The 27,343-nt window shown below is 40.5% G+C and overlaps 2 protein-coding genes across 2 annotated transcripts in view; both read right to left on the bottom strand.

The window, feature by feature from the left end:
* Window positions 1-76: 76 nt before the first annotated feature.
* Window positions 77-11,624, bottom strand: LOC129768938 (uncharacterized). Its single transcript, XM_055770888.1, has 2 exons — window positions 4,324-11,624; window positions 77-222 (listed from the first exon to the last, which is right to left on the bottom strand). The coding sequence occupies exon 1, from the start codon at window positions 10,833-10,835 to the stop codon at window positions 5,589-5,591; it is 5,247 nt and encodes a 1,748-aa protein (XP_055626863.1). The 5' UTR covers window positions 10,836-11,624; the 3' UTR covers window positions 77-222; window positions 4,324-5,588.
* A 1,451-nt stretch (window positions 11,625-13,075) lies between these two features.
* LOC129766491 (uncharacterized) overlaps window positions 13,076-27,343 on the bottom strand; it is a 57,562-nt gene continuing 43,294 nt past the window's right edge. Inside the window, exons 6-8 of the mRNA XM_055767059.1 lie at window positions 13,780-13,806; window positions 13,522-13,715; window positions 13,076-13,448 (exon numbers count right to left, since the gene is read on the bottom strand). Of these exons, the coding sequence (XP_055623034.1) occupies window positions 13,203-13,448; window positions 13,522-13,715; window positions 13,780-13,806 (467 nt within the window). The 3' untranslated portion in view covers window positions 13,076-13,202. The remainder of the gene's footprint in view (window positions 13,449-13,521; window positions 13,716-13,779; window positions 13,807-27,343) is intronic.

Below are 27,343 nucleotides of genomic sequence, written 5' to 3'. Positions count from 1 at the left end.
ATATTCGAGAATATTTATGTTTGTATAAATAGATTTTATTCAATGGGGTTTCAGTGAGAGTTAAATATAAATGTTTAAAATGAGCGGTGGTGATGGATGAGAAAATTGCTCCGATGGGGTTCAAACTCCGGTTGTTTAGGTTATCGAGCAGCGGCTATCTTGCAAGTTTGAAATTTTCTAGAATTATATTCCAGATGGATATAATTCTAGAAAAGTTAAAACCTGTATGAATGAAACGAAAGAGATGCAATCAGATACGTTGTTCGTGGTTGCTAATTTAACTTGCAACTGTGTTGCAAGAAAAATAAAAAGTCTTCCCAATTAAACAAGCTGTCCAGTCCAAGAAACGCACTGGTAGTGATCCCCGATAATCGTTCGATTAATCGATTAATCGAATACTTCCTACAGAAATCGATTATTAATCGAACGAATACTGCGCAACCAATAATCGAAGCGAACGAATAATTCACGTCAATTAATCGATTCAAACTCAGAGAAAAAAAAACGTACGGCCGCTGCAGTTTTATTCTGAAATTCAATCATTATCTTCGACGGTCCCATAAACTGGTAAACGAAACTCAATGCCGTCTACGCGAATTGGGCTTCGTTTACAAATTCAGGGGAGCGTAAACAATAATAATTGAATTTCAGGCGGAATGAACACTTTTTAGATTCCAGATGGCTTTCTAGCAAATGAGGAATATTAGTCTAACTCATTATTCATTCCAGTATGACGATTAATCGGCTAATCGAATATTTGGAGCGATTAATCGTATGGAATAACAAACTGCTAAAAAGTATTCGATTAGCTGATGAAAGATTAATTTCAAAAATCGGGGATCACTACGCACTGGAAGGGATTCGCTTCGTAGGCTTGACTCCTTTTCATTTCATCGCGATTCATTGCACACAAGAAGTGTTTTACAACTTATCACTCAGAATATATTTATGATTTTACGAATTTACGATTCCATCTGGTGTGCCACAAGGAAGCATTCTTGGTCCTCTGATTTTTGTATTATTCGTTAACGATCTGTGCGAAAGGTTATGTTCTGAGAAAATTTTATATGCGGATGATTTGAAAATTTACCGAGTCATACAATCAAATTTAGACTGCTGCATACTGCAAGCTGACATTGAACGATTAACGGTTTGGTGCCAGGAAAATGGAATGCATGTAAACGCTGAAAAATGCAAGGCCATCACATTTACGCGCTGTCGCTCCCCTATTGTACACGGATACATGTTGCATCTCTCGCCACTGCAGAGAGTCAATCGAATCAAAGATCTGGGAGTTCTTCTTGACAGCAAGCTGCGTTTCCATGAGCACGTCTCGGTCACAATTTCAAGAGCAAATGCGATGGTTGGATTTTTGAGACGCAACACAGCTCATTTCGATGACGTCTACGCTCTGAAGTCGTTGTACTGTGCATTTGTTCGCAGCGTCTTGGAATACGCAGTACAAGTATGGGCCCCATATCACGCTGTACATATCCAGCGCATCGAACGTGTTCAGAAACGCTTCGTAAGGTATGCTCTACGTGGCCTGCCCTGGAATTATCCAACCAACCTACTACCCTATGAACAGCGCTGTGCACTTATTGGAATGCAAACCCTGGAAAGCCGACGATTGGTGCTACAGAGAATTTTTATTTTCGATGTATTGACAGACAAAATTGACTGCAGCTATCTACTTCGAAGCGTTAGCCTACACGCACCACCCCGACAGCTACGCCACCATCGAGTCCTGGCGATGCCTAATCACCGTACCATATATGGGCAAAATAATCCATTAGACGCTTGCTGCCGCGTCTTTAACGAGGTATCTGAACTGTTCGATTTTAATATTAGTAGTTTAATCTATAAGAATAGAATTAAGTCCCTATAAGCAGTCTGTACAACCATTAGGTCGAAAACGTTTGACATTAAATAAATAAATGATGTGTTATTTGACATAGATATCTCTTGGTTGTCTAGAGCAGTACAACCAAGTTTCTCTAGAAATGTCAGTGCCATTAAAGAAGGACAGACATTTTGATTTCTCAAATTCGTAATATGATGTGATATATTCTCAATTATGATCTAATATGAATTACTGTAAATGATTTTCAGACAGTATGAAACATGATTTCTTGTGATATTATATTGATCAAAAATATACGTTTATGTGACTCACGAACTGCATTTGCCTGATATACATGACATCATAATGATTTTAAGATAGTGTAAATCATAAAAACCATATTTGTTATACCGAATTATTACTCTGCTTGTCGTGATAAATAAAATCGGGTTTTTCTCATTTTATGCGATTTTAGATATACACGATATCTTAGATTTCGACATTATAAACGATTGTAGTTCGAACCCACTTTATATACGACTCAGAATAAGCAAGTTCAGTGTTTGCTGGGAAGCTTGTCAATACAGCCCTTAAGGCCTTAAGGAGACCCAGAAAATAGTTCGAGTTTCCGAGGTCGGCGATTTCAAACGCATTCTTAAGTGATTGGAATACGGAGTCAATTTTTTCCTCATCTCCACAGCCAACCATTATATCATCTACATAGATTAATGTGTACACTCTCACTGCGAGTAATTCTGAGCTACCAGACGTGCTTTGTGCTTGGTTCTCCTCCTCAGCTGCGTTGTACATCAATTCGAAAACCTAGTAGTCCCACTTTTCGTCTAGCAGGTAGCTCGATCAGCTTCTATCTTCGTCGTGGCTCTTCAGTTCGCCCAACATTGCTACTCCATTCTCTCATAAGTTCCCTTCAGGATCCTGGGTTCAATTGCTGCTTCAACAGTACCCGTAACGTAGGCTTCCTCGATCAATCGGATGGGCGCGATACCTTTATTCGACCTCGGATCTGCGAGCGATCTCATATAATGAAAAACCGTGAACCGATGGTTCCCCATCGGACTTGCTATCCTAGCTAAAAGTATCACCACCATTACACCTTCTGACGTCTTCTGTATGGGAAACTTGGCAACGTCACACTTCGCATTCCTGCTTTTTTTGACGTAGAACTACGTCTTTCATTAAGGGTGCCAAATCAGAAAACAGGTCACGTTTTTTAAAAATAAAGTCAACGTTAATAACTATTTTTGTCGCGAACGGATTTTAGCGATTTACATACTAAACGAATCGGAAATTCTCTAAGATTTGTTTAATATACTATACATTAAAATCCCCTGGTTTGTAAATGGTTAAAATTCATGAAAACTTTAGACGTTTCCATTTTTCCATACATTTGTTCTGTCCATTTGTGTGCTTTCCCGAACAGAGCTATCAATAACGAGCAACTTATCGACGACCAACGAAGGGGAAATCGTAGGATTTGAAGTCGCCGTGAACAAAGGAAAAGTAGAAGAATGAAGGGGAATATTTGCCTTGAGTATAAACAGTGGATCTCGCTGAGGCAAACTTTCATTCGGCATCGGACTGTTGAGCAATCCAATTCACTTTGCTTTTGCTGCACTTCGATCTAAGATTGGACCCCACCAGTGGTAATCCAACTTGGATATCGTCGTTTGCTTTTTCTGTTCGTTATTCGTATCGTTTTTCTTTCCGCGTCATAAATTGGACGTTTCGCGTAGTGTGTGATGAGCAAGAAAAAGAGGGAGGCAGGCTCTAGCCCTGCAAAAAAAACGAACGCATTGCCAGGGGCAATGAAATTTCGAGGCAAGCGTCATCTAATGATGCACGCGATGTTGGTGTAGTGAAAAGCGCTCGCACCGAAAAAGCTTATTGGATGAAAGATAGTGTCTATAGTGTTACGCTTCTTTCTATTCGGCACAGGGCTGCTACCATCGCCAATATACTGAACTGTAACTGACTCGCTTGAAGAAACTTACGATAGTTGCATTCATTAAAATATCTCTGAAGGTACGAGAGCTATCCAGAAAGTAGCAAACGTTTGCGACAATGGGCGCGACTAGCGCCGCCATCCTGGTGTCAAAGGATTCCTACCTTCAGTACGCGTCAAGCTGTGAGTATAATCTAAGGAACTGGAGTTCCCTAGATGCTTGCTATGAAGGCAAGACTTTTCGCTCGTCCTCTCTCGAGCGCTTCGTGATTAATCTAGGGAACTTATTTCCCTAGATGTCGGCAATTGAGGCCTGAGAATCACGGTTTAAATTTATTAAAGCCAGGGATCTATTTCCCTGGACTTGGTTGGTCTCTTATGGGCTAAGCCCCTTTGCGTGAACAAATCCCGGCTAGGGCAGCCACAAAACTTCAACCTCTTCCGGCTCCAGTGCGGTCCGGTGAAGCGAAGCAAATGGTCTGCTTTTCGGATTGGGATTTGTTCCTTTTGGTTATACCTTTTATAGCGTGGCGCCTGGTTGCCAACGCTTGGGTGTATCCGGATTCTGATGCGTGACGCCTGGTTGTCAACGCTTGGTGGATTTTCGGATCACGAATTGAACTTTGAACTACGAACTTTGATTTTGAACTAACGAATTAGACTTCTGATTTGAACTGTTTGATTTGAACTGTTTGATTTGAACTGTGAAATTGAACTGTTTGATTTGAACTGTGAAATTGAACTGTTTGATTTGAACTGTGAAATTGAACTGTTTGATTTGAACTGTGAAATTGAACTGACTTCCTAGGCCAGAATCCCCAGTATATATACCCAAGAATTCATTCCTAGGCGTTAAAACTATAAAGGAGAGAAGAGATCTCTCTTTCCTTCTCAGACAACCGAGCCCATATCGATTGTCTGCCTGCTATTTCCCTACATGTTATTACTACCCGCTTATCTCTGCGGACCTTTGTCGCTCTCGCTAGAGGGGTACAATTTAGAAAGTTTATTACTCATCGTCGGCTTAAAATGTTATTTTTGTTTATAGCCCTTCGTATATTCGATAATGGGCGAGGCCAGGCTTATTACCAGCAATAATCTTTCGCCTGGTGCCTTGTTGTCTTTGTGTATTCCAGGCGCCTTATCTGTCTATGCTGCCTGCTCACGGTCTCAAATGAACACGTGATTTCCTATCTTGTATGCCTGCGCTACACTATGAGTAATACGATCTATTCAGAGGATCGTGCGGGTCACAGATTTGTTTATTTATTTGTCCCTACTTTCTGGTGCGTCATGCACCGCTTGTCTGAAGCTATACAAAAGGAAAAGAAAAATAAGAAAGGGATGAATCACATGGCCGTATCTGGTGATTCATTGGGCTATAAATTTTCTATGCGCTCGTTTGCACTTCAATAACATTATTTTGTTTATTGGCCGGCCTTGCTATCTAAATTGGGTCCGTAACATTCCGGCCCTGATAAATCTACTTGTTCGATTTATAAAATTCCTGAACGGACCCTATGCTACCTGTGTTACTTATATCTCTATTTGTTTACATGTTTTCGGAGCATCATTTATTTTACATTCATCCTTATATTCTAACAGAGTTTAAAAACACTTTTAAATTTCAATTCTTCGGCACGTTGCCTGGTTCCAAAGGATGTCCTCTTCAATGCTTGGTCCATGGATCATACATCTTAGCTCTGACGCGAGCTTACATCAGTTGGCTGCATCTTTCGGATATTGGTGCTCTGGTAGCGAGCACTGACGTCTTCTTCCTGATTAGTTGATGGCTGGATCATTTCCCTTGATAATGTCCAGTACTGCAATTTTAACTGCCGGTCGTTTCAGGACACCTTTCGCGGTTTGGATCTTTGCTTGGCGAACTTGCCCGTCGCTCGCCACAAACGTTTCGATGACTCGTCCTTTAAGCCATTTTCCTGGTGGTGCGTCGTCGTCCGTGATTAAGACGATGTCGTTGACTTTGATCGGTTCTACTTTCTGCGTATTTTTATTACGCTTTAACAGAGTTGGTAAGTACTCCTTCTTCCATCGGTTCCAAAACAACTTGGAATAATGTTGAATGCGTCTCCATTGCGCTGTGTCATACTGACTGGTCGTTGGTGCATACGGTGGGGCATACTCTCCTGCTCTTCCTATTAACGCGTGGAATGGCGTCAACACTTCATCGTCGATGCAGGAGACTGGTATGTGTGTCAACGGTCGAGAGTTGACTAAAAATTCCGCTTGGATGAATGCAGCTTGCAACGTTGCTGCTGATGGCTTGCTCCTACCCCAAACTTTCAGGATCTCTGCTAGTGCTACTTTGACGTTTCTTATTAATCTCTCCCAAGCGCCTCCAAAATGTGGTGCTGAAGGTGGGTTGAATCTCCACTGGATTTCCATTTTTGCTGCTTCATTTTTGCCCATCTTCTCGTTGATTTCATTGACTAGCGACTTTAACTCTCGCTCTGCTCCAACGAAGTTCGTTCCGTTGTCGCTGTAGATACTGGTGACCTTTCCTCTTCGGTTCTGGAAGTTCCTTAACACGACCATGAACGCATCAGTACTGAGATTTTCTGCCATCTCAATATGTACTGCTCTTGTTGAGAGACAGGTGAATATGACGCCCCATCTCTTCTCGAGCGATCTCTTTACCGCTACTTCGAAAGGTCCGAAGTAATCTACTCCGCAGTTTGTAAATGGAGGTATATGCGCTTCTGTGCGGAAATGTGGTAAATCTGCCATCATCGGCTCTACCGGAGTTGCACGTCGTATTTTGCACCTATTGCAATTCTTCTTGACGTTTGCTAATACTGTTCTTATATGCAGTATCCAATACTTCTGCCGTAATGCTGCTATGACGGTGTTTTCGCCGTGGTGGAAATATCTTTCGTGTGTTGCTTTCACGATCAAATATGTATATGGATGCTTTTGTGGGAGCAATATTGGCGTTCTTGTAGTCCATGGTACTGACATGGCTTTCTTCAAACGTCCTCCACTTCTCATTACCCCTGCCTCGTCTAGGAAGGGTGCGTAACTGACCAATGGTCCTGACGATATTGTTCCGCCATTGAATAAAGTTTCCATCTCTGTTGGAAATGCTTCCCATTGCATCTTTCTATAGAGCACGTTCTCAGCTCTTTGGTAGTCCTTGTACTCAATGTCTGGAATATATCCACGACGTAATCTTTCCTTTGTCCTGTTTAATACACAAAGGTTCTTCACCAATTTCCACCAATCTGAGTATTCCTTGTACTTATCGATGAAACTAAGTTTGCTTAGTTCTTCGTGAACTAGCACTGTTTCTCTCAACTCTTCGTCTGTTTCCTTCTCTTCAATGGAAGGCCATGACGATTCTGAGAGCTTTAGGAAATCAGGTCCCTCAAACCATTGTGATTTTCCTAGCTTTTCCTTTGTGCCTTCATCGGCTGGATTTTCATCTGTTGGCACCCATCGCCATTCATTTTTCCTGTTATCTTCCAGGATTTCACCTACTCGATGCATCACAAATACGCTTCTTCGTTTTGGACTCTTGATCCATGACAATACGGTCTGTGAATCACTCCAAAATGTTTTGCTGACGATTTTCAACCTCGTTTCATCTATTATCGTTTTGGTTAATCGGCTTCCTAACACGGCCGCTTGTAGCTCTAGGCGTGGTATGCTCAATGGTTTGACTGGTGCTACTCTAGACTTTGCTGATAGAAGTCTTACGTGTGGTGTGTTTCCAGATATACTTCTTACGTACACACATGCACAAAATGCTTTCTCAGAAGCATCTACAAAGGTGTGTAGTTCTACTTCACCTGTTCTTTCTTCGAGGATGTATCTTGGTATCGTTACGCTATCAGCAGATTCAATAATTTCTAACCAGTGTTGCCAGTCTGACTGCAACTTCTCGGGAATTTCGTCATCCCAATCTATATTTTCTATGTGCAGCCTTTGCATGAGGATTCTTCCATGCACAGTTATATTTGAGATGAGTCCAAGTGGATCGTAGACACTCATCACGAAAGCTAGTACCTCTCTCTTTGTTGGTAAACGTAGCATTTGTGTAACATCACTTCCTAGCTTGTCTAATTTGATTTGATAGCCGAGTGTGTCAGACGTGGTGTTCCAATATACACCAAGTACCTTTTCTGTCATTGAATCCTTTTCTTCGAACATTTTGATTCCGGAAATTTGTACACGTTCCGAGGGTAAACTTTGCAGAAGTTCTCTGCTGTTTGACACAAAGTTTCTGATGTGGAAACCCGCGTGATCGTGAATTTTCATAACATGTAGTACTATCTCTGCTGCCTTATCAAGCTCTTCGAAACTATCCAAATAATCGTCGACGTAGTGTTGCTTGATGATTGCTTCAGTCGCCACTGGACAATATTTTCTGAATTTTTCTGCGTTGTGGTTTTTAACCGCTTGTGCACATGACGGTGAACAGGTTGATCCGAATGTCATCACCTGCATTACGTATACATCAGGTTTCTTACTGCTATCACAATCTCTCCATAAGAATCTCTGAGCGTGTTGATCTTCAGCTCGGATTCGTACTTGGTGGAACATCTCTTTGATGTCTCCACATACAGCAATTGCTCCTTCTCGGAATCTTACTAAAACACCGAACAATGACGTAGTAGCATCCGGCCCTGATAACAGTTCCGTGTTGAACGATACACCTTGTGTCTTTGCCGCCGCATCGAAAACCAACCTTGGTTTAGGTGGCAACTTATTTTTGTTGTGCACAATAAAGTGTGGAAGATAATACACTCTTGATATCGGCTTCATAATTTCTTCCTCTGACAGTTTGCGGATGTAGCCTTTCTTCTCGTAATCCGCAAATGTTTCTATTGCCCATTTTTTCAACTCTGGGTCTTTTTTTAACGTTCTCTCACTCGTTGTCAGCCTCTTTGCTGCATTGTTGTAGCTATTTGGAAATTTCGTTTCCTCATCTTTCCATAGAAGTCCAACTTCGTATCTACCATCCTTGTATTTCATAGTACTTCTTAGAATTTGTTCAGCCTTTTCTTCTTCAGCTGATTTTGGTAGATTCTTGACTACCTTAACGCCGAAGTCTTCGGTGGAGAAATATTTCTGCAAAGCCTTGTTCATTTCATCTTCTTGCTGAATGACCATGATGTGTCCGCCTTGCACATTGGACGATATGTTGCCGAACATGAACCATCCAAGTTTGGTTCGTAGCGCTGTGGGCTCGTTCGGTTTTCTCATTCGCCTTTCGAATGGAATTAACAAGTGACTGTGACTCAGTCCAATTAATATCGTCGGGCGTATACTGCTGTAACTGCTCAACGGCAGATTCTTGAGGTATGGATACCTTTTCTCCATCACCTCCTTGTTGAAGCTTTGCTCTGGGAGTTGGAGATTCTTTATCGTTCTCACTCCTTTCATGACGTATTCTTTTTCATTGTTGCCGTTGATTCGTACCTGAACTCTACGGCTGTTTTGTTCGTTTCTCGTGACGTTCTGCGTCCACTTTAGCATTAACGGATCAATTCTTCCGTTGAGCCCTAACTTGTTCGCAATCTCCTCGTCTATTAGAGAGAGTGATGACCCCGCATCCAAGAAAGCGAACGTGTTGATGATTTTGTCATTATTTTTCAACGTCACAGGAACTATTTGGTAGAATACGTTGGATTTTGTTAGTTGTTGGTGATTGTGTATCTCACCATCTGCTTGTGTATCTGGACTATGCTGTCCTTCCGACTGATTTGAATCACTTGATTCTCTCTCATGAGATTTATGAATTAATGGATGATGTTTGAACTTACATCCATTAATTCCACATTGTTTTGCTCTTTTGCAGTCTCGCATCATATGGTTTGTAAATGCGAGACAGCTCAAGCATACCTTTGCCTTAAAGGCTAATTCATTTCGCTTTTCAGGCTTCATAGCCTTAAATCTGGTGCATTCGAGGAGTTTGTGGTTTCCCCGACATGCTTCACAATTGCGTTTTATTATTGTCGATCTATTTTCCTGATGCGTATTTACGTTAAATCGACGCTCAGGCCTCGTGTCTCGCGGCTGCGATCTGTTAATTTCTCGCGGCTGCGGTCTGCTTGTTTCTCGCGGCTGCGGCCTGCTGGTGCCATTCAGCAGTCTATTGGTTCTCGAATGAGGCTTCAGCCACTCATTGAGATCAGCTAAAGTCTTTGCCCCGTCGTACATTTCTTCAGTCCACTTCACCTGTAGACCGTAGGGCATTTTCCTTATGATCTCTTCCACCAATCGGTGGTCAATCAGGAATTCTTCTCTATCCATAAGAGAAACATTACAGACGAGATTATCCAGTGCTTCGGATATCTCGGTAATCAAATTCCGACTCTCCCTTTTGATATTGGTGAGTTCGGCTAGTAGTTCTTTATAGACTAGTTCGGGTCTTCCGAAATTATCTTCTAGTCTATCAATTATTTGGTCCATATTATTTGGATCCATCATTAACTGTCGGACGCTCCTCTCTGCGTTCCCGTACAGCACTGTTTGCAGGCGATTCAAATTTTCAAGCCTGTTAAATTGACCTTGTTTTGTGGTCTCATCAAAGGCCTTTTTAAATTTCGGCCATTCTCTGGCCGCACCTCCATATTTTGGCAAGCTCATGAGTGCTTGTCGCTTTAGGTAGACAGTCCATTCTGGCTCTGCCTCCTGATTTTGACCTTCGATGCTGTCATTATTGTGTGCTGAACTTGTACCTGGTTCAGCTTCGAATCTCGTTGTCCTCATGGACTTTACCAGAGCCTCCATTGCTGCTCTGTTCTCTTGCAAAATTTCTTGCAAGCTGTCTCCGGAAACTGATTGTCTGACTTTGACTTTCAGTTCCATCATTTCCCTTTCTGTGCTCATGCACTTAGGGCATACCCACCTTTCATCTTTCTTGGGTAGGTATGTGAGTCCCACACATGAAATGTGGAACCACCGATCGCATTCATCGCATGCGACCATGTCCTCTTTCTTGTCTTTGTCCGTACACAGACGGCAGTGCCCATTAGGGTTGGCTTTATATGCGTATGTAGCCATTTTAATTAACGTGATTCCTTCTTGAATACACGTGAGTTCAATTCAGATCTTTTTTGAGTGCTTAAATTTTCAAGTCTTATCTCTTTCTTATAAACGTGATTCCCTTTTGAATGCACGTGTGTTCAAATCAATTTCTATGAGTGCTTGAGTTCCAAGTCTTATCTCCTCTTACAACGTGATTCCCGTTTGAATACACGTGAGTTCAATTTCACTCTCTGGCGCGAGAGTTCAAATTTCAATTCTTGACTTCTTAGTCTTTTCAAAAAGGCGTGATTCTGAGCCTCCCGATTTACTCCTCTTGCGCGAGGGATCGTGGTTCTTTTCTTGGCGAAGGTGTGAGTTTTAAATCTCCTCTCTGGAGCCACCAAAATATAATCTAAGGAACTGGAGTTCCCTAGATGCTTGCTATGAAGGCAAGACTTTTCGCTCGTCCTCTCTCGAGCGCTTCGTGATTAATCTAGGGAACTTATTTCCCTAGATGTCGGCAATTGAGGCCTGAGAATCACGGTTTAAATTTATTAAAGCCAGGGATCTATTTCCCTGGACTTGGTTGGTCTCTTATGGGCTAAGCCCCTTTGCGTGAACAAATCCCGGCTAGGGCAGCCACAAAACTTCAACCTCTTCCGGCTCCAGTGCGGTCCGGTGAAGCGAAGCAAATGGTCTGCTTTTCGGATTGGGATTTGTTCCTTTTGGTTATACCTTTTATAGCGTGGCGCCTGGTTGCCAACGCTTGGGTGTATCCGGATTCTGATGCGTGACGCCTGGTTGTCAACGCTTGGTGGATTTTCGGATCACGAATTGAACTTTGAACTACGAACTTTGAAATTGAACTGTTTGATTTGAACTGTGAAATTGAACTGACTTCCTAGGCCAGAATCCCCAGTATATATACCCAAGAATTCATTCCTAGGCGTTAAAACTATAAAGGAGAGAAGAGATCTCTCTTTCCTTCTCAGACAACCGAGCCCATATCGATTGTCTGCCTGCTATTTCCCTACATGTTATTACTACCCGCTTATCTCTGCGGACCTTTGTCGCTCTCGCTAGAGGGGTACAATTTAGAAAGTTTATTACTCATCGTCGGCTTAAAATGTTATTTTTGTTTATAGCCCTTCGTATATTCGATAATGGGCGAGGCCAGGCTTATTACCAGCAATAATCTTTCGCCTGGTGCCTTGTTGTCTTTGTGTATTCCAGGCGCCTTATCTGTCTATGCTGCCTGCTCACGGTCTCAAATGAACACGTGATTTCCTATCTTGTATGCCTGCGCTACACTATGAGTAATACGATCTATTCAGAGGATCGTGCGGGTCACAGATTTGTTTATTTATTTGTCCCTACTTTCTGGTGCGTCATGCACCGCTTGTCTGAAGCTATACAAAAGGAAAAGAAAAATAAGAAAGGGATGAATCACATGGCCGTATCTGGTGATTCATTGGGCTATAAATTTTCTATGCGCTCGTTTGCACTTCAATAACATTATTTTGTTTATTGGCCGGCCTTGCTATCTAAATTGGGTCCGTAACAGTGAGAGCGGGAGGTCCGTGTCTCTATTGTTCTTAAATTTTGTTAGTAGTTTAATGTAGATCAGGTGGGATTGTATCGTCCATCTCGGCAGTGTATAGCAGCTGCATGCGAAGACACCTTTGATTTTGGCAATCACGAACTCCTCATTTGTCCTGGGATCCATTTCCTTGATGGGATGTTTTTCCACAGTCGCAACGCTAGCAATTGTTGAGTCGTATCGCAGTGGTTGAGATTGATTTGCATTACTTCGATTTCGTTTTTGTAACCAGCGCTTTATTCGAAAACTGGGCATCATGGACCTCCTGTTAATTGGTCATTCTCTTGTTCGTCTGTGCATTTTGTTTTGTATGCGATAGTGTTCGCTCGGTACTGCTCACGTGGATATACTGAGATGTCAAACATTTCATTCGAGCATTCTTGTCATATGGTTGAAGCATAATCAATCGTATTGCATTAAAAATATCGTATTATTTTTCAACCAGAGAATACTAATTGGAATTGGTAGGAATTGGTCGATTGATCAACTCATCAAAGTCTCGAAAATCAATGTGGATGGTTCAAAAGCTTGTAGAAGAGAAGCGATTTTATGTATCATTTGGAGACCGGTCCGTTACAGTTAGGGACTCCTTGAATTATTTGAAAGATTATGGACGAATGTTGTAGTTTCGTGGACAGAACAGAACTACAGAGTTACTGAAGGATTATCTTTCCTGCGAGTTTTATTGAAGTTGGGATAGTAGATGTCCATTCAACACTACAATACATTTTATATTAGAAATAAATGGCGAGATTCAGTATATCAGTCTACCGCTAATATTGGGAGAAATAGGGAAAGTGTAATCAAATATATGTTGGTCTCCAATTGGAGTCGAAGCCGCATGCAGTATCCGAGTCAGAGTCGCCAGGGTTTTCTGACTCTGTGTCAGGATTCTCTGACATCATACCGATAGGTGCTCGCGTTTGGCTTGGTGTCGTCGGAACGCTTTGACTGAACTGATCGTTAGCAGGACTGTGGTCGGTATCTCGCTTCGGGCGGCGCTTTTTTATGGAACCATACTTGGGCGGTGGCATCGTGCCATCCTCGTGCTGGAAGTGATTGTAGGAGAAAATTATGATTAGTTTTTATTTTTGAGAAATACGAACAAAAACACACACATACCGGTATATTGTCAGCGGATCCCCAACTCTTGTGTATTTTTTCGAAATAAGTTGAATTAGGCGGAGCACTAGTTCTCATGTTCGCTGGCAGACGCGTCGTGTTGGTCCCAACTCCCAAAAAGTTGCTGAAGGCTTCGGTCGTTTTCTTCACTCGAACGTTCAGTGAGCCAATCCTCAGGAATCCCGAGTCTTTTTCTGGACCATTGTAGAAATGTTATTCCGTGTGATTTACGTTATTTATTTATATGTTTTTCTTTACCTGTATGCTTTTTCCTGGCTTTGATTTCTACATTAAGAAATTCAATCAAGATTTGGAAGATAGAAACAAATAATTAACGGCAGATAACGTTGTCAATACTTAGTCAGATCTTAATCTCATCTTTATTAGATATTGTTGCTGTTCGCTACAGTACTTTATCAAATCAAATTTATCAAAAAAGCAACCGGAATTATTTTTCATTGAACAAAATGATTAAGGGGTTAGTGTACGAGAGGGGAAGTGAATATTACAGATTAGGTTGTCCAATGTGCCTCGAATAAGGATATCCAGTTTTGTAAGTCAGTGTATGATCCACTAATGTTATGCAGAGTTATCTGTATATGACATGCATCTATCAACTTATTCAATCAATCAGAATCACGAATGTTCTCTGTTTGGGACCGCTTCAAATACTATAACTCCAATTGCTAATTGATCTCAGTTGAGTAGCAAATATGTATACCCTTTTACTTTTGATTGTTGAATTTTTCTCGTATAAAAATTTAATGTTGTAAGAAATTATGTATAGTGTAGGGGTTCACTTCTTCTGAATCGTAATTCCACTGTTTTTCCGAATCCAACAAGGAAAAGGCGAGGAAAACTGGAAAATTTGAAGAATCGAATTTCTATGGATCCTGCGGTGAGATTGTAGTAGGCATTGTTAGTTCAATTGAAATACTTGATATAGCGATGCGTTGTGACCATAGTAGGTGTTGTTAGTTGGGTAGTTTGTAAATAGTGATTGTATTTGACGTAGGAATACGTCTAACCTTTCAATATAGGGACCCATTTCAATATTTCGGTGTGAAAAAGTGTTCAGTTTTTGATCGCTAATACCTCCTCAATTAATGAATGGATTTTGGTTCCAAATACACATATTGATAGGAAATATCCTCAGAAATTGTTTATATGCTACACATTACAGTTTTTCAGCTCACATAAAGTTCAATTTGATGAAAAATTGGAAGAAATAATTCCCTACTTTTCCATACATTTTGTCTGCGCTCTTGCAGCAAACAGCTACAACGTCGGTCACTACAACGTAACTATATGGCTATATAAAGTGAGCGATGGTGGGGCTTGGCCACATTCTATCATCAGACGCAGAGCAGGAAAGACGCTATCTTGAAATTGATTTTCAGCATAAGAGTTTGCTGCATTTGCCGACAGGAGACAGGAGTTTCAATGGGATGTGGAGCAGGAGAGCCTATCGAAGTGTGTTAAAAGCGATGGAAGCGTCGCGCCGGGTGAATGAGTGGCTAATCGCGCTCGATTTGATAGAATGCTAGAGTTTTTAAACGGTTTTATCTAGCTGTGACATATTTGTATGTTTATATGTAACATGTTTGTCTATGGCGCTGTACCACATTAATTGAAATTTGACCCTTATCCTGTTGACCGGTTGATCTGAAATTTGGAACACACCTTTATCTCTGCAGTCATTATAAAACTGCGTATTTCATGATCTTCATAATCCAAGATGGCGACCGCTACAAAATGGCGGATTACATATTTTCTCAAAGCTCCATCAAATATGGGTATCAAATGAAAGGGATTGACTAGTAGAACACAGTTATTTATGAACAATGCAAATCCAAAATGGCCGCCACCACAAAATGGCGGATGACTTATTTTCTCAAAGCCCCATCAAATATGGGTATCAAATGAAGGATTTGACTAGTAGAACACAGTTATTCATGAGGAGTGCAAAGCCCAATTATATCACGATACCAGACGGTAAATTCCTATTACGATATGCTTGCCATCAAGTATGTTTTCGTTGACGGCAACATTTGCACCGCACGACATTTGCACGACAAATTTTGATTTTTTTTTCGTATTTGAATCTAAACGTTCGAGTGTTTGCTGAGTGCTGAGGTTTTATTTTATCCTTTGATTTTTTTCCTGTAATTATGTACATGAAGAGTTGATCATTCTGTGATCTGTGCTCCATGATATTCGAATAATGAACACCTCTGTGTAGTCCTACGTCTCTCCGGTTATGTCCCCGACATTACCCATCCGTCCTTTTTTCTCTCTAAATTTCTATGTTTGTGGATTGAAGTGAAAAATCTACTGCTTCCGGTGAGTTTATCGAACATCCATCTATTCTTTTTAAGAATCAAATATATTGCACAAATCGAACCCCTGAGCAACACATCGAAGCCAATGAAAGGCTTTGGAAACATGTGTAGCGAAATCGTGCGGAACGAACTCATGAGAAATGAGAGGTATATACAGCTGCTGAGCGATTGAGACAGTGGCGCCATCTGCAGGGTCAAAAAGTATCGAACCATAATCTTCGATTGAGCAGGAGTTCAACGCTGTGACGCATAGTTAGAAGCAGAATATCTTAGACCAGGAGCTGCGTTTCTCAATCATCGCTCTTCAAGAGATTAACCGAGTGTCTAGAAAATTTTCGGTGATAAAGCTGGGCTTTGCACTGGAACATTCCGTGGCTTGGGGTGTCAAGAGGAGCATCTCCCATAAGCGCAAGTGGATTAACACAGACCTACTCCAAGCTCTCATAGCCGCCAGAGGTCTCTGAGAGCTTGGAGGACTCTAAAACCATAACTGGGGTATGCAAGCAATCGAATCGTTGAAGTTCTCGGTCCTGAATGACGGTACTTGTATCTCCTGTTGAAGTAGTAGGATTTCAACCATTTACATTTTCGCCGCTGGCTTTGACTTGGTAGGTAGGTGGAGTGGAGTGGAGTAAAGTAGACAACTTACATGGAAGTGACCACTACCCGATCCCGGTCATCCTCAACGCACCACCATCTTAAATCACCCGTAGAACAAAGTGGTTCTTCGACAAAGTCGGACGAAGCCGACCCCATGCAGAAGTTAACCCAAACCATCACCGAGGTGGCTGAATCCGCCATCTCCAAGATAATGTCCAATTCTGGGAAAACGACACTGCACTGGCCAAAAGTGATCAGGAATCGGAGGAAATTTCGGTGTGTGACCAAACAAAACCGGTACGACAGTCTGTAGAAAGAAACGATGATAAAAAGGTACCGAACGCAGCACATAGGTGAGAGTGAGGCGATTAACTAGACGGACAAAGCTGGATAGTTGGTCCGGCTTCTTGGAATCCATCAAAGAAAGTCAGTCCTTCGCGGGTCTGTTGAAACATGTCCACGTAGAAACTGGTGTACCTCAAGTTTCGTTTTAGCTGTCATATTCTTCCTGATAGCGATGAACAGCCTGATCCAGGAAATACTGAATGGATTGTTAGTATCCATCTCTATTTCTGGTAGTGATGAGGAGTGCGCACAGGACCCCACGCATCAAGACAGCTATCGATGATATTGGTCGATAAGCAATCGAACCGGCTTTCAGCTCAAAATAGTGGTCACATGGTGGTCTGCGGTCACAAACACCAAAGGTTTTCAAGAGTCATCATTTATAATGATCGCATCCTTCGCCGTAGAATGTTGAAAATCCTTGAAATGGTCGACTACAGCTTGAACTCCCAGCACTATTTTAACGAGGTGAAGAAAATCTGTGCCGCTTGGATAAACCTATTGGAAACCTTGTCCAAACCTCATTGGAGTAATAACCGAATGATCCGTTTACGGGCGGCCAAGGCCATCATCAACAACCGCTTCATCTACGGTCTCCATTTGGATAATCTCCACGGTCACCGCATCCTCAATATGCGCTGAAGCGAGGAAAATTCCGCATGACATAGTTTTCAAAATTGCGGGAGGAGACACACCCGTGACTTCCTTGGCGATGACCCTTCGAGAAGTGTTGTTCTGTTCTGTTTGCTGAAAGATGCGGACCTCTATTTAAACATTTAAATGATAAATTTTGATCCAAGTCGTGGACACTTGTCCCTTCCCCTTCGCGATTAGGGGAACAAAAACAGTCAGCATATTTGAACGGCACAGATTCCGGCACTCTTCTGGCCAGGAAATAATAAATGGACATCTTCGCCATCCGATCAGAAAAAAAAACAACAAGGATAAGAACTTATTGTTCAAACGTGTTGGAATCATTGTGTAACAATTTTATATTGTTGATTTTATATTGTAGAATTCTAACATTTGGGGTTAAAATCAATTATTACCGGTGGCAACTAAAATTTTGTAATTTCTTTTTCAAGCTGTCAAAAAAGGACAAAGTTTTATGTTTTATTTAGAACGTTTGTTTTATTAGATTCGAAGATCCGCAATCCGCAATCGGCTGTTTGACGAAGCTTCCGTTTGATGTCGGAACAGGAGCATTGTACGGCCTTCGTGTCAACTTTGCGAATGCATCTCTCGATTGTAGCAATCAACTGTTTGCAATTCTTGGCTGTCCATTGTGTTATTTTTGTACACCGTGCGTTTATAGGTACGAGGACACGCACTCCTCACTCACAAACTCATAAAGACGAAAGTTACAAATCGTTCACTCTGAGAGTCGCGTTGGATTTCGTACTTCTGGTACGATTTCCAATTAATGCTCCTCTAACTTACTCCAAAATTTGAAAAATCGGCTAGGACAAACGGCTGAACGTATCAATATGAAACGTAGTACTCGCACCCTGCATATATTTGCAACGCCGATTTCCCCAGATTCCTTAGTTCTGAAGTCTGTGTTGGGGAAACTCATTCCGGTCTGCAGAAATGCATGCGAGTACAAAAGTATTCGCATCTTACATCTATTTTGCAATGGCCAATTTCCTGAGACTCATTGATTGTGGAACCTGTGTTAGGGAACACACAGATTCCAGCGATCATACATCAACCACTGCGCAATCATAACGCCGAATTCACACACTTCGCTTTACGAGATGCACGCAACTTGTATGCAGCAAATTGTTTCGATGGCTCGAAATCCAGATAAATTGATTGTAATAGGTGATTACAATCTGCCAAATTTATGCTGGCAATATGACGGGGACATGAGCTGCTTTTTGCCAATAAATGCGTCTACTGAGCCGGAGTTGGCTTCGGTTGAATCTATGCTGGTTACCGGACTGCAGCAGCAAAACTCATTCGTTAATGACAATGGTAGGCTACTCGATCTGGTGGGAAAGTCAGCGCAGATATTTTCGAACCATCATTGCCGCTGTTGAATGTGACATCATAAACCGATCGATTTAAAACTCGATGTTGTGCACAGTTTTATTGAAGAGGGGATTGAGCGCTTTGATTTTCATAGATGTGATTTGACTGCACTCAGTGATAAAATTCAACAAGTCGATTGGGAACAATTACTTCGAATAGGATCAGTGGACGAAGCAGTTGCCCGCTTTTACGATGAGCTTTTCGGAATTATTAGATCAATGGTGCCGTTGAGAAAAAGCGTGGGAAGCTCTCACAAAAACAAATCGTGGTGGAATGTAGAGCTTCGTAACCTTCGAAATCGTTTACGCAAAGCAAGGAAACGTTTCTTCAAATGCAGGAAAACTGAAATGCGTGAAGCTGAGGCCCAATACAACTCTCTGAACGCAGACTGTTTTCGCGACTATATTCATTGAACGATCGTAAACGATCGGAAAACAACGAAAGGTATACCTCAAAACATGCGTTACCTGGGAATTGCTGCCAGCACGAATGCATTTCTCAACACACGAAGTCCTGCTCAAGCTACAATCTATCGAGGGATCAAAAGGACCTGGACCAGAATTACCGCCATTCCTCATCAAACAGTGTGCAAGCTCTCTCGCTTTTCCAGCGAGCATGTTGTTCAACCGTTCTTTTAGTGAGAAATTCTTTCCCACTATCTGGAAACTCGCATCCATCACACCAATTCATAAGTCGGGGTCGTTCAATGATGTGAAGAACTATCGTGGTATCTCCATTCTTAGCTGTTTGCCGAAGGTCTTCGAAGTAATGGTACACGATGTGCTCTACCAGTCTACGAAATGCATAATTTCTGACGATCAACATGGTTTTATGAAAAAACGTTCGACTACAACCAATTTGCTTAGCTTCGTATCGACTCTGGTAGACAGAATGGAGAAACGGCAGCAAGTCGATGCCGTGTATGTTGACTTTGCCAAAGCTTTCGACAAAGTGCCACACTTACTAGCTGTTGAAAAGTACAAAAAAATAGAACTCCCTGAGTGGCTGACACCATGGATTCTATCTCATCTTATCTTAAAATTGGTGATTCCTACTCTGCCCCGTTTCAGATACATTCCGGAGTACTTCAGGGAAGTATTTTGCGGCCGTTGCTCTTCGTTCTGTTTATCAACGACCTTTGCAAAACGCTGAAATCACCGAAATTGATGTATGCTGACGCTCTAAAATTGTATCGAGCAGTCTCAACGCCTGTAGACAGTTGTGCGCTGCAATCGGACACCGACATGATTCTGGAATGGTGCAGTTTGAACGGGATGGAAGTTAATGTCAACAAATGTTGCGTAATTTCATTCAGCCTGTCACGAACACCGATTGTCTTCGACTATAAAATGGCGACGACAAGTTTGAAGCGTACGAGTGTCGTAAAGGATCTGGGGGTTCTCGTAGACAGTAAACTACGGTTTGCGGAACACATCGCCTCAGCCACTGCGAAAGCATATTCCATGCTAGGCTTCTTGAAACGAAACACGAAATGCTTGGCGATATATATTGTTTGAAAACGCTGTACTGCTCTTTGGTGCGTAGTGTGTTGGAATACAGGGTACAAGTGTGGGTCCCGTCCAAAAGCATTTTATCCGTTATGCTCTTTAGGAATCTCAACTGGAGAGATAGAACGAATCTACCAGGGTACGAAAACCGTTGTATGCTGATTGACCTGCCAACATTAGCAATGAGGCGAGCACTTCTTCAGCGATTACTAGTCTTTGATGTCCTAACTAATCACATTGACTGTGCTAACTTATTGGAAAAACTTCGCTTCAACACACCTCCTCAAGTGACGAGACAATCAGATTTTTGTCCGCCGATCGAACCACCGCACCACCTATGGAATGAACAATCCACTGGACGTCAGTTGCAACAAGTTCAACGAAGTGGCTCATGTGTTTGACTTTGGTGTTTCCAAAAACGTGTTTAGACTTAGACTTAATAGATGAAAATGTCTGTACGATTTTTATGTCGCAGATAAATAAATAAATAAATTTATGCGTTCATTCTATGTACAAAAAAAAATCGTATTTTATTAATAATGAACAAAAAATCGGCAATTACTTTTCGGGCAACTCAATATTTCAATTTAAGGTGAAGGTGGAACGAAGCTATTATTGTAGTACATATAGGTAAAACCACGCGTTCTTATGGGGTAATAGTCTTTATGAGAGAAGAGCAAAGCACACAGTTTGTTTTGATTTTTGTACGTAAATAGATCAGTTCACTTATAAGACTGTGTGGCGCTTCACTGACACGAGTTTTAGAATATATTTGAAAAAAAAATAACAATTCAATACTGAAATAAAATGTATTAACGATGTGTTCCGATGAACAATTGCAAATATAAATATATGCAGAAGGTGTATTTGCATACGAAGTAAAATTCTAATTATACGCGGGTGTGACGTGAGCAAATTTATAACACATGCGAATTGGGGCTCTTTTGGTATTAACAAGTTCTTTCGCACAGTAACTCGATGTTCATAATTCCCTAATATTTTCCTTCGTTGATCGTACTTTTTTCACATATTCCTTTTGGAGAGTCTTAACCCTTCTCTTCGTTGGCCGAGGCATTTTGATTGAATGCGAGACTTTTCCGTTTACTATTTTAGACAGCAGAAGTAGCCGCGGCAGTGTTCCGAGCTCTGCCATACAATTTTCTTAACCAATGTTAAGTTGTTACAACTTACATTATAGACCCAATAAACGTAAAAATAATAATTGTATTGATATCAACACAATTTCATTTAATTGATTTTCATGGCATGAAACGCTATGACTCAGGAATAACATTTCGTTGAGTGGTTTTTATAGTTGTTTCGATGATGTTGTCTGGCATCAGTGTCGAAGAAATAACGATGCTTTCACCAATACAAACAAAATCATTGCGGAAAATGGAAAAATGAAAATTTAACTTTCAGAGCACTAGCTCGAGTTTTCCGTCGTTTTTCATTATACAGTGCGACATCAGATGAAAATTTAATATCTTGTGTGTAATCGATTAGAGTTTGGTTGATATTACTTGATGGGAAGTGTGTGGAAACGATTGTTCACACTGTTGCAAAATGAGCGCCATTGTGGCAGCCATTTGTGGCTTCCTTCCACTTTCACCTTAATGTTTCATGCCACAAGAAAAATACTCTGTATGCAGTGTTATAGTAGACACATTTTACTCAAAGCTTAAATCATTGTATAACTGAAATGAGTTGTTAGTCACATTTCAAAATCAATACGTTAATCTGGAAGAAGAACAGTTTCATTCGTCTCCCAGAGTCGTCCACTCATCTATTGATCTCACTCGGGACCAGTGTTACAATCCAAATTGGATCATTCGTTTTGAATAACCCATTTGGTGGTGGTTAAGAACTCGATTGCTGAACGTCACTCTATGCTCGGCGGAACACGCGTAACCTATCGATTAAATGACAATCCCATGCCACTTTGCGTTGGCTATCTGATAACCATCGAGATGCACGAGAGAGGGAGAGAAAGTGAGAACAGATGTTATGATATAAACGTCTTCGCGCTTTCACTTTGCACATGATATATCTACATTCGCCGATGTTATCGGTATGCACCGAACAAGTGTGGGGTCCTATCTTCGAGCCGGCTATATGTGGCAGTTTGATCGATAACTAGAACATCCCAGAATGGCATTAACAAACGCATGGCAATTATGATAATGCGGTCGTTTCGTAATTATGCACAATGTTTGTTTCCATAATTCCCAGGCTGACGAGCATAAATTGTTCGCCTTGTTGGTGGCACCTCGAGGTTACGCTTTTTGTTAAGATATTATTCTAGCTACGGATAGAATTCTTCCTTACACATATATGGTTGAATCATCTCTATCGCATCTCAGTCCTTTGTAAATGAACACATTTTTTCGGTGTGATAATTAAAATTACATGTTAGTTAATATTTTTACATATTAATATAAGGTCACACGTGACAGATGATTGCGATCGCGAATGGTGATACCACAGTATAACATTGGAGTGAAAGTTTTTCCGCGACCCTTCGCGTCCGAGTGCTGTTTAAGGTTATAAGCGAATATTATTTCCCGTTTTATCAACATTGCATTAAATTAAAGTTTCTAATTAAACGTGTTCTTGAAACGTCCCAACTTATCAAGAATACGGCCGAACAGAAGCTGATTAAAATTGTATGCCCTTTTTTTGTTAATAAAAAAAAACTCGAAGAAGAACAAAACAGAAAACAACGTTACGCAGTTGCGTTTATGAAGCTTACGCAATGCGAAGCATTTCTGTAAATGTATGCATAAATGTGTACATAGAAGTTTTTCAGTTAAAAGGTTTCAGATTATTATACATTGTTTCAGTGTTTACATAAAGAGAGGGGTGTGAATACGCTAAACTTGCCTCCAAGATCCGATACTCCAAGTGAAGCTACCACTGTTCAGCGCCTGTAGCCTCATCGCTTGTATTTCTTGATTTTTTTTATGCAAAACCACCACCATATTTATTGTTTGAGTCCATTTTGTTCGACCAAGAAGCCGATGCGTGCAAAAAACGAGTTGAGGAGAAAGAGGGGAAAATATATATTGTTTTATTCAAATGTATATCAATTTAAAAACTTACATATTTAAGGATGTTCAATTAAATAGAATGAGAGATAGAGATGTAGAAAATGAAAATAATGATTGTGTAAATTCATGTATGCTCGAATAATCAAACGGGATGAAAGACTCAAAGAACTCGTTCTCAGATAAAGTAGCAGACATACAGGAACAACAGTTGAACACTCGAACACTTAGTTTCATCGAAATTATTATATGTGCTGCCATACCAATGAAGCATAAATCTCTGCATAACTCAAAAACTAATAAAGCAAACAGAATCAAATTTGGCATGTGGAGGTTTCAGGAGACAAGAAACGTTTCTATGGTAGTTAGACACTCCTCCTACCTCTCTAAGGGGGGCTGCCATACAAATGAAACACAAATTTCTGCATTACTCGGGAGTTAATCAAGCAAACGAAACCAAATTTGGCATGTGGAGGTTTTAGGGTGCAATAAATGTTACTATGGTAGTTAGACACTCCTTCCTCTTCTCTAAGGGGGGACCGCCATACAAATGAAACACAAATTTGTGTATAACTCGAAAACTAATCTAGTAAATGGAGCCAAATTGGGCATGTGAAGGCTTTGGGGGGCACGAAACGTTCCTATGGTGAATAGACACACCTCCCCCCAGGGTTGCTACATTTGATTCTGTAAAATTTTCTGAAAAAATCTGTACATCTGTATTTTTAGCCAAAAAATCTGTATCGGATGAAAATAGAGGTTTATTTTCACTTTGAACTTATTTTTCTTATTTATGAGTTGTTAAAGTCGTGTCAATAGGAATTTTTTTCGCCTCTGAATTGTATGATGTTTTTACATGGTTTTGTTGTACTTTGCCTTAAAATTTTTCTTCAACTTCATTTTTGACGCTCCTCTTTCCGCCGATACATAGTTCTTCGCTCTCAAAATAGAGTCCATGATTATGGGAACCAACCAATCTCCGGACTTTGTTTTGTAAAGCTCAAACGCTCAACACATGTCATCAAATGTCTTTTTTTCCAATTCATTTATTTGTAAGGATCAATCGCATAAGCTTTGCGGAGCCGCAAAACATGTCTTACAAACGACCAATGGATACAAAAAAATAGCTGGGACCAAGTTATATCCGAGTCACTCAATTTTTGCCCCATAATATTTGACTTGAGAAGCCTAAATTCGTAATCCAGGCCTTGTCTATTACCTGTTGAAACGAATGAAACGAAATTTTAGCATCAAATCATTGAGATTTGGTAGCTTGAAGAAATTTTGAGGGTTTATCAAGGCTGCAACTATATTTCACCAATGCAATATAGAAGTCACGACAAATCGATTTGAAGATCAACTTCTTAGCTGCACCCAATCTTTCTTCAGCTTCTTGTGCATCGATACCAACGCAAACATCCTCAAGCTTCTTCAGAAAGTCTTCAAAATCTTTCACATCAAGAATCGTTGCACGTAGCTCTCCAAAAATAAGTTACCCAACATGATCAACAATCACAGTCTTCTCTCATTTTAATGTTCGCAAAATTGAGAAATTTCTGATTGAAAGGAGCGATTGACATTATTGATAAGCGGTAGAACATAGTTTAGGAACAGTATAATCGGTTTAGTCATAGGGTCTTATAAATGAGTCAATATACGATTGGCGGATTGATTATGGTCATACATAACTTGAAAAAAAAGCTCTTCAAATCGCTCAAGATTTCGCTTAATAACTGCCTTCAACAAAAGCCATCTCATTGCGCTGCGTCCAACTTTTTTATAAATCAAGGTATCTATGTATGCACAGTAATAAATTTAATATTTAAAATCGAATTTAAAAAAAATCTGTAAATTCTGTATTTTTGCTGAAAATCTGTAATTCTGTATATACAGATTCTGTATCTGAAATTTGGCAAAAAATCTGTAAAATACAGAATATTCTGTATATGTGGCAACCCTGCCTCCCCCTCTCTACAGGGGGGGAGGCTGAATAACTCGAGAACTAATCAAGCAAATGGAATCAAACTTGACATATAGAGGTTTTAGGGATCGATAAACGTTTCTATAGTAGTTAGACACTCCTCCTCCCTCTCTAAGGGGAGGCTGCCATACAAATGAAACACAAATTTCTGCATAACTCGAGAACTCATCAAGCAAATCGAGCCAAATCTGGCATGTGGAGGTTTTAGGGGGCACGAAACGTTTCTACGGTGGTTAGATAGCTCTTCCCTTCTCTCTAAGTGGGGGCTCCCATACAAATGAAACACAAATTTCTGCATTACTCAAGAACTAATCAAGCAAAAGGAACCAATATTAGTATGTAGAGGTTTTAGGTAGCAATAAATGTTTCTATGGTGATTCGACATACCCTCCTCTGGAAAGGAGAGGGGGTTCCATAAAAATAACAAACATATTCAAACCAAACAAAACAATTGAAAATTTTCGGAAATCTCTGAAGGAAAATGGGAAAATTCGAAAAATTCAATTCGCATATGTTCTATAATTACATATTGACAACCGTTGTTAGTCCACTTGATGTTTGCGATAGCGAAATTGATCTTCGTTCGAAAATGGAAATGGATTTTAATGTGATAAAACGCACTCCTATATCGTCTTCTATCTATATAAATAAAAATGGATCACCGAATGTGTTGATAAGAGCAAAACTCGAGAAAGAAATTGTCTGATTTCGGGCTGTCTTTATTCTATCATAATTTCTGTATCAAACATTTATTCCATGCAACGGAGAAACATATTATTTGCAAGTGGTTGAAAAATCTTGAGCGAAAATTGTGTCTGAAAATAATATTATAATGACGAGTTTTGGTAGAAGTACTAGGAATTTTATGGCAAAAGGTAATTTTAAAGGGTAGATTAGAATATCGATCAATGAACAGTTCTGCGACTGGACCCATGAACGTGCGCTTAGTAAGAAAACGTGGATGTGATAACGAAAAATAATTTGTGGATTAACACGGGCCAGCTAGTTTATCTATAAACATTAGATGTATTTTTCGCTTTCCATTCTACTTTCCATAATCTAGTTTCCTTTCTCACGAAAGATTGCATTTTACTTTCATTTCAGATGATTCAGTTTCTTGTAGTCGGGATAATCATGATGCATCTTCTTTGTGAAGAATCTCAATTCTCGAACCAAACATCCAGCATTTTTTGGATAAGAAAACTAGTATCTGCAAAATAAAAGTCCATATCCAGACCTGCGTTTGAGTGTGACTCCAAAAGGTAATTTTATTCGTTCATTTTCATTGTGGATAGCATCCAATAAGTGAGAAAAATTAGAAAAAAGAAAAAAGCGAGTCAGAGCACTACTACTCTTCCGAGGAAGGTCTTCTGGGTCTCTGAAAACTTAGGAGTGCTGTGTCCATCTGCCGGACATGGTTTGTGGCGAATCCTATAAATATCTTGAATTCCAACTACTCACTGGAATTTGCCACTCCTACATCAAGATTGAACTGAGAGACAAGGTCTTAAGTCGAGTGAACAGTATCCTGAAGGCTTTTCTGAACGCGGGAAACAAAGCACGCGCGATTAACACATTCGCGGTTCCACTGCTGATCTTCAGTTTTCCAGTAGTCAAGTGTAGAATAACTGAACAGGAAAGATCTTGAGAGAAGGATTTGTAAATCATTCAGAGGAGCCGAAAGGCATCATCCTCATTTGGATTTGGATAGAGTGACACAACCACTCAAAGAAGGAGCAGGGAAAGTGGGGGTAAGACGGACATGTTAAGAAGAGCTTCACTAGTATTTTTGGAAACTCATGCTTCCCAAAATTTGAATGCAGTTTCTTACAATTCAATATACTGTTTTTCGAAATAATTGGTCAAACGTTTTACAAAAAAGTGGTTTTCTATGTTTTTTACTGAAATTAGAACAGATTAATAAGTAGAACTTTTTTTAGTGCAATAATTTTATTCAACCAAGGT

This window comes from Toxorhynchites rutilus, chromosome 2 (genome assembly GCF_029784135.1).
Source record: "Toxorhynchites rutilus septentrionalis strain SRP chromosome 2, ASM2978413v1, whole genome shotgun sequence".
Classification (NCBI taxonomy): Eukaryota; Metazoa; Arthropoda; class Insecta; order Diptera; family Culicidae; genus Toxorhynchites; species Toxorhynchites rutilus.
The sequence above is the reverse complement of the archived record's forward strand: the minus strand, read 5'-3'. Positions and strand labels throughout refer to the sequence as shown.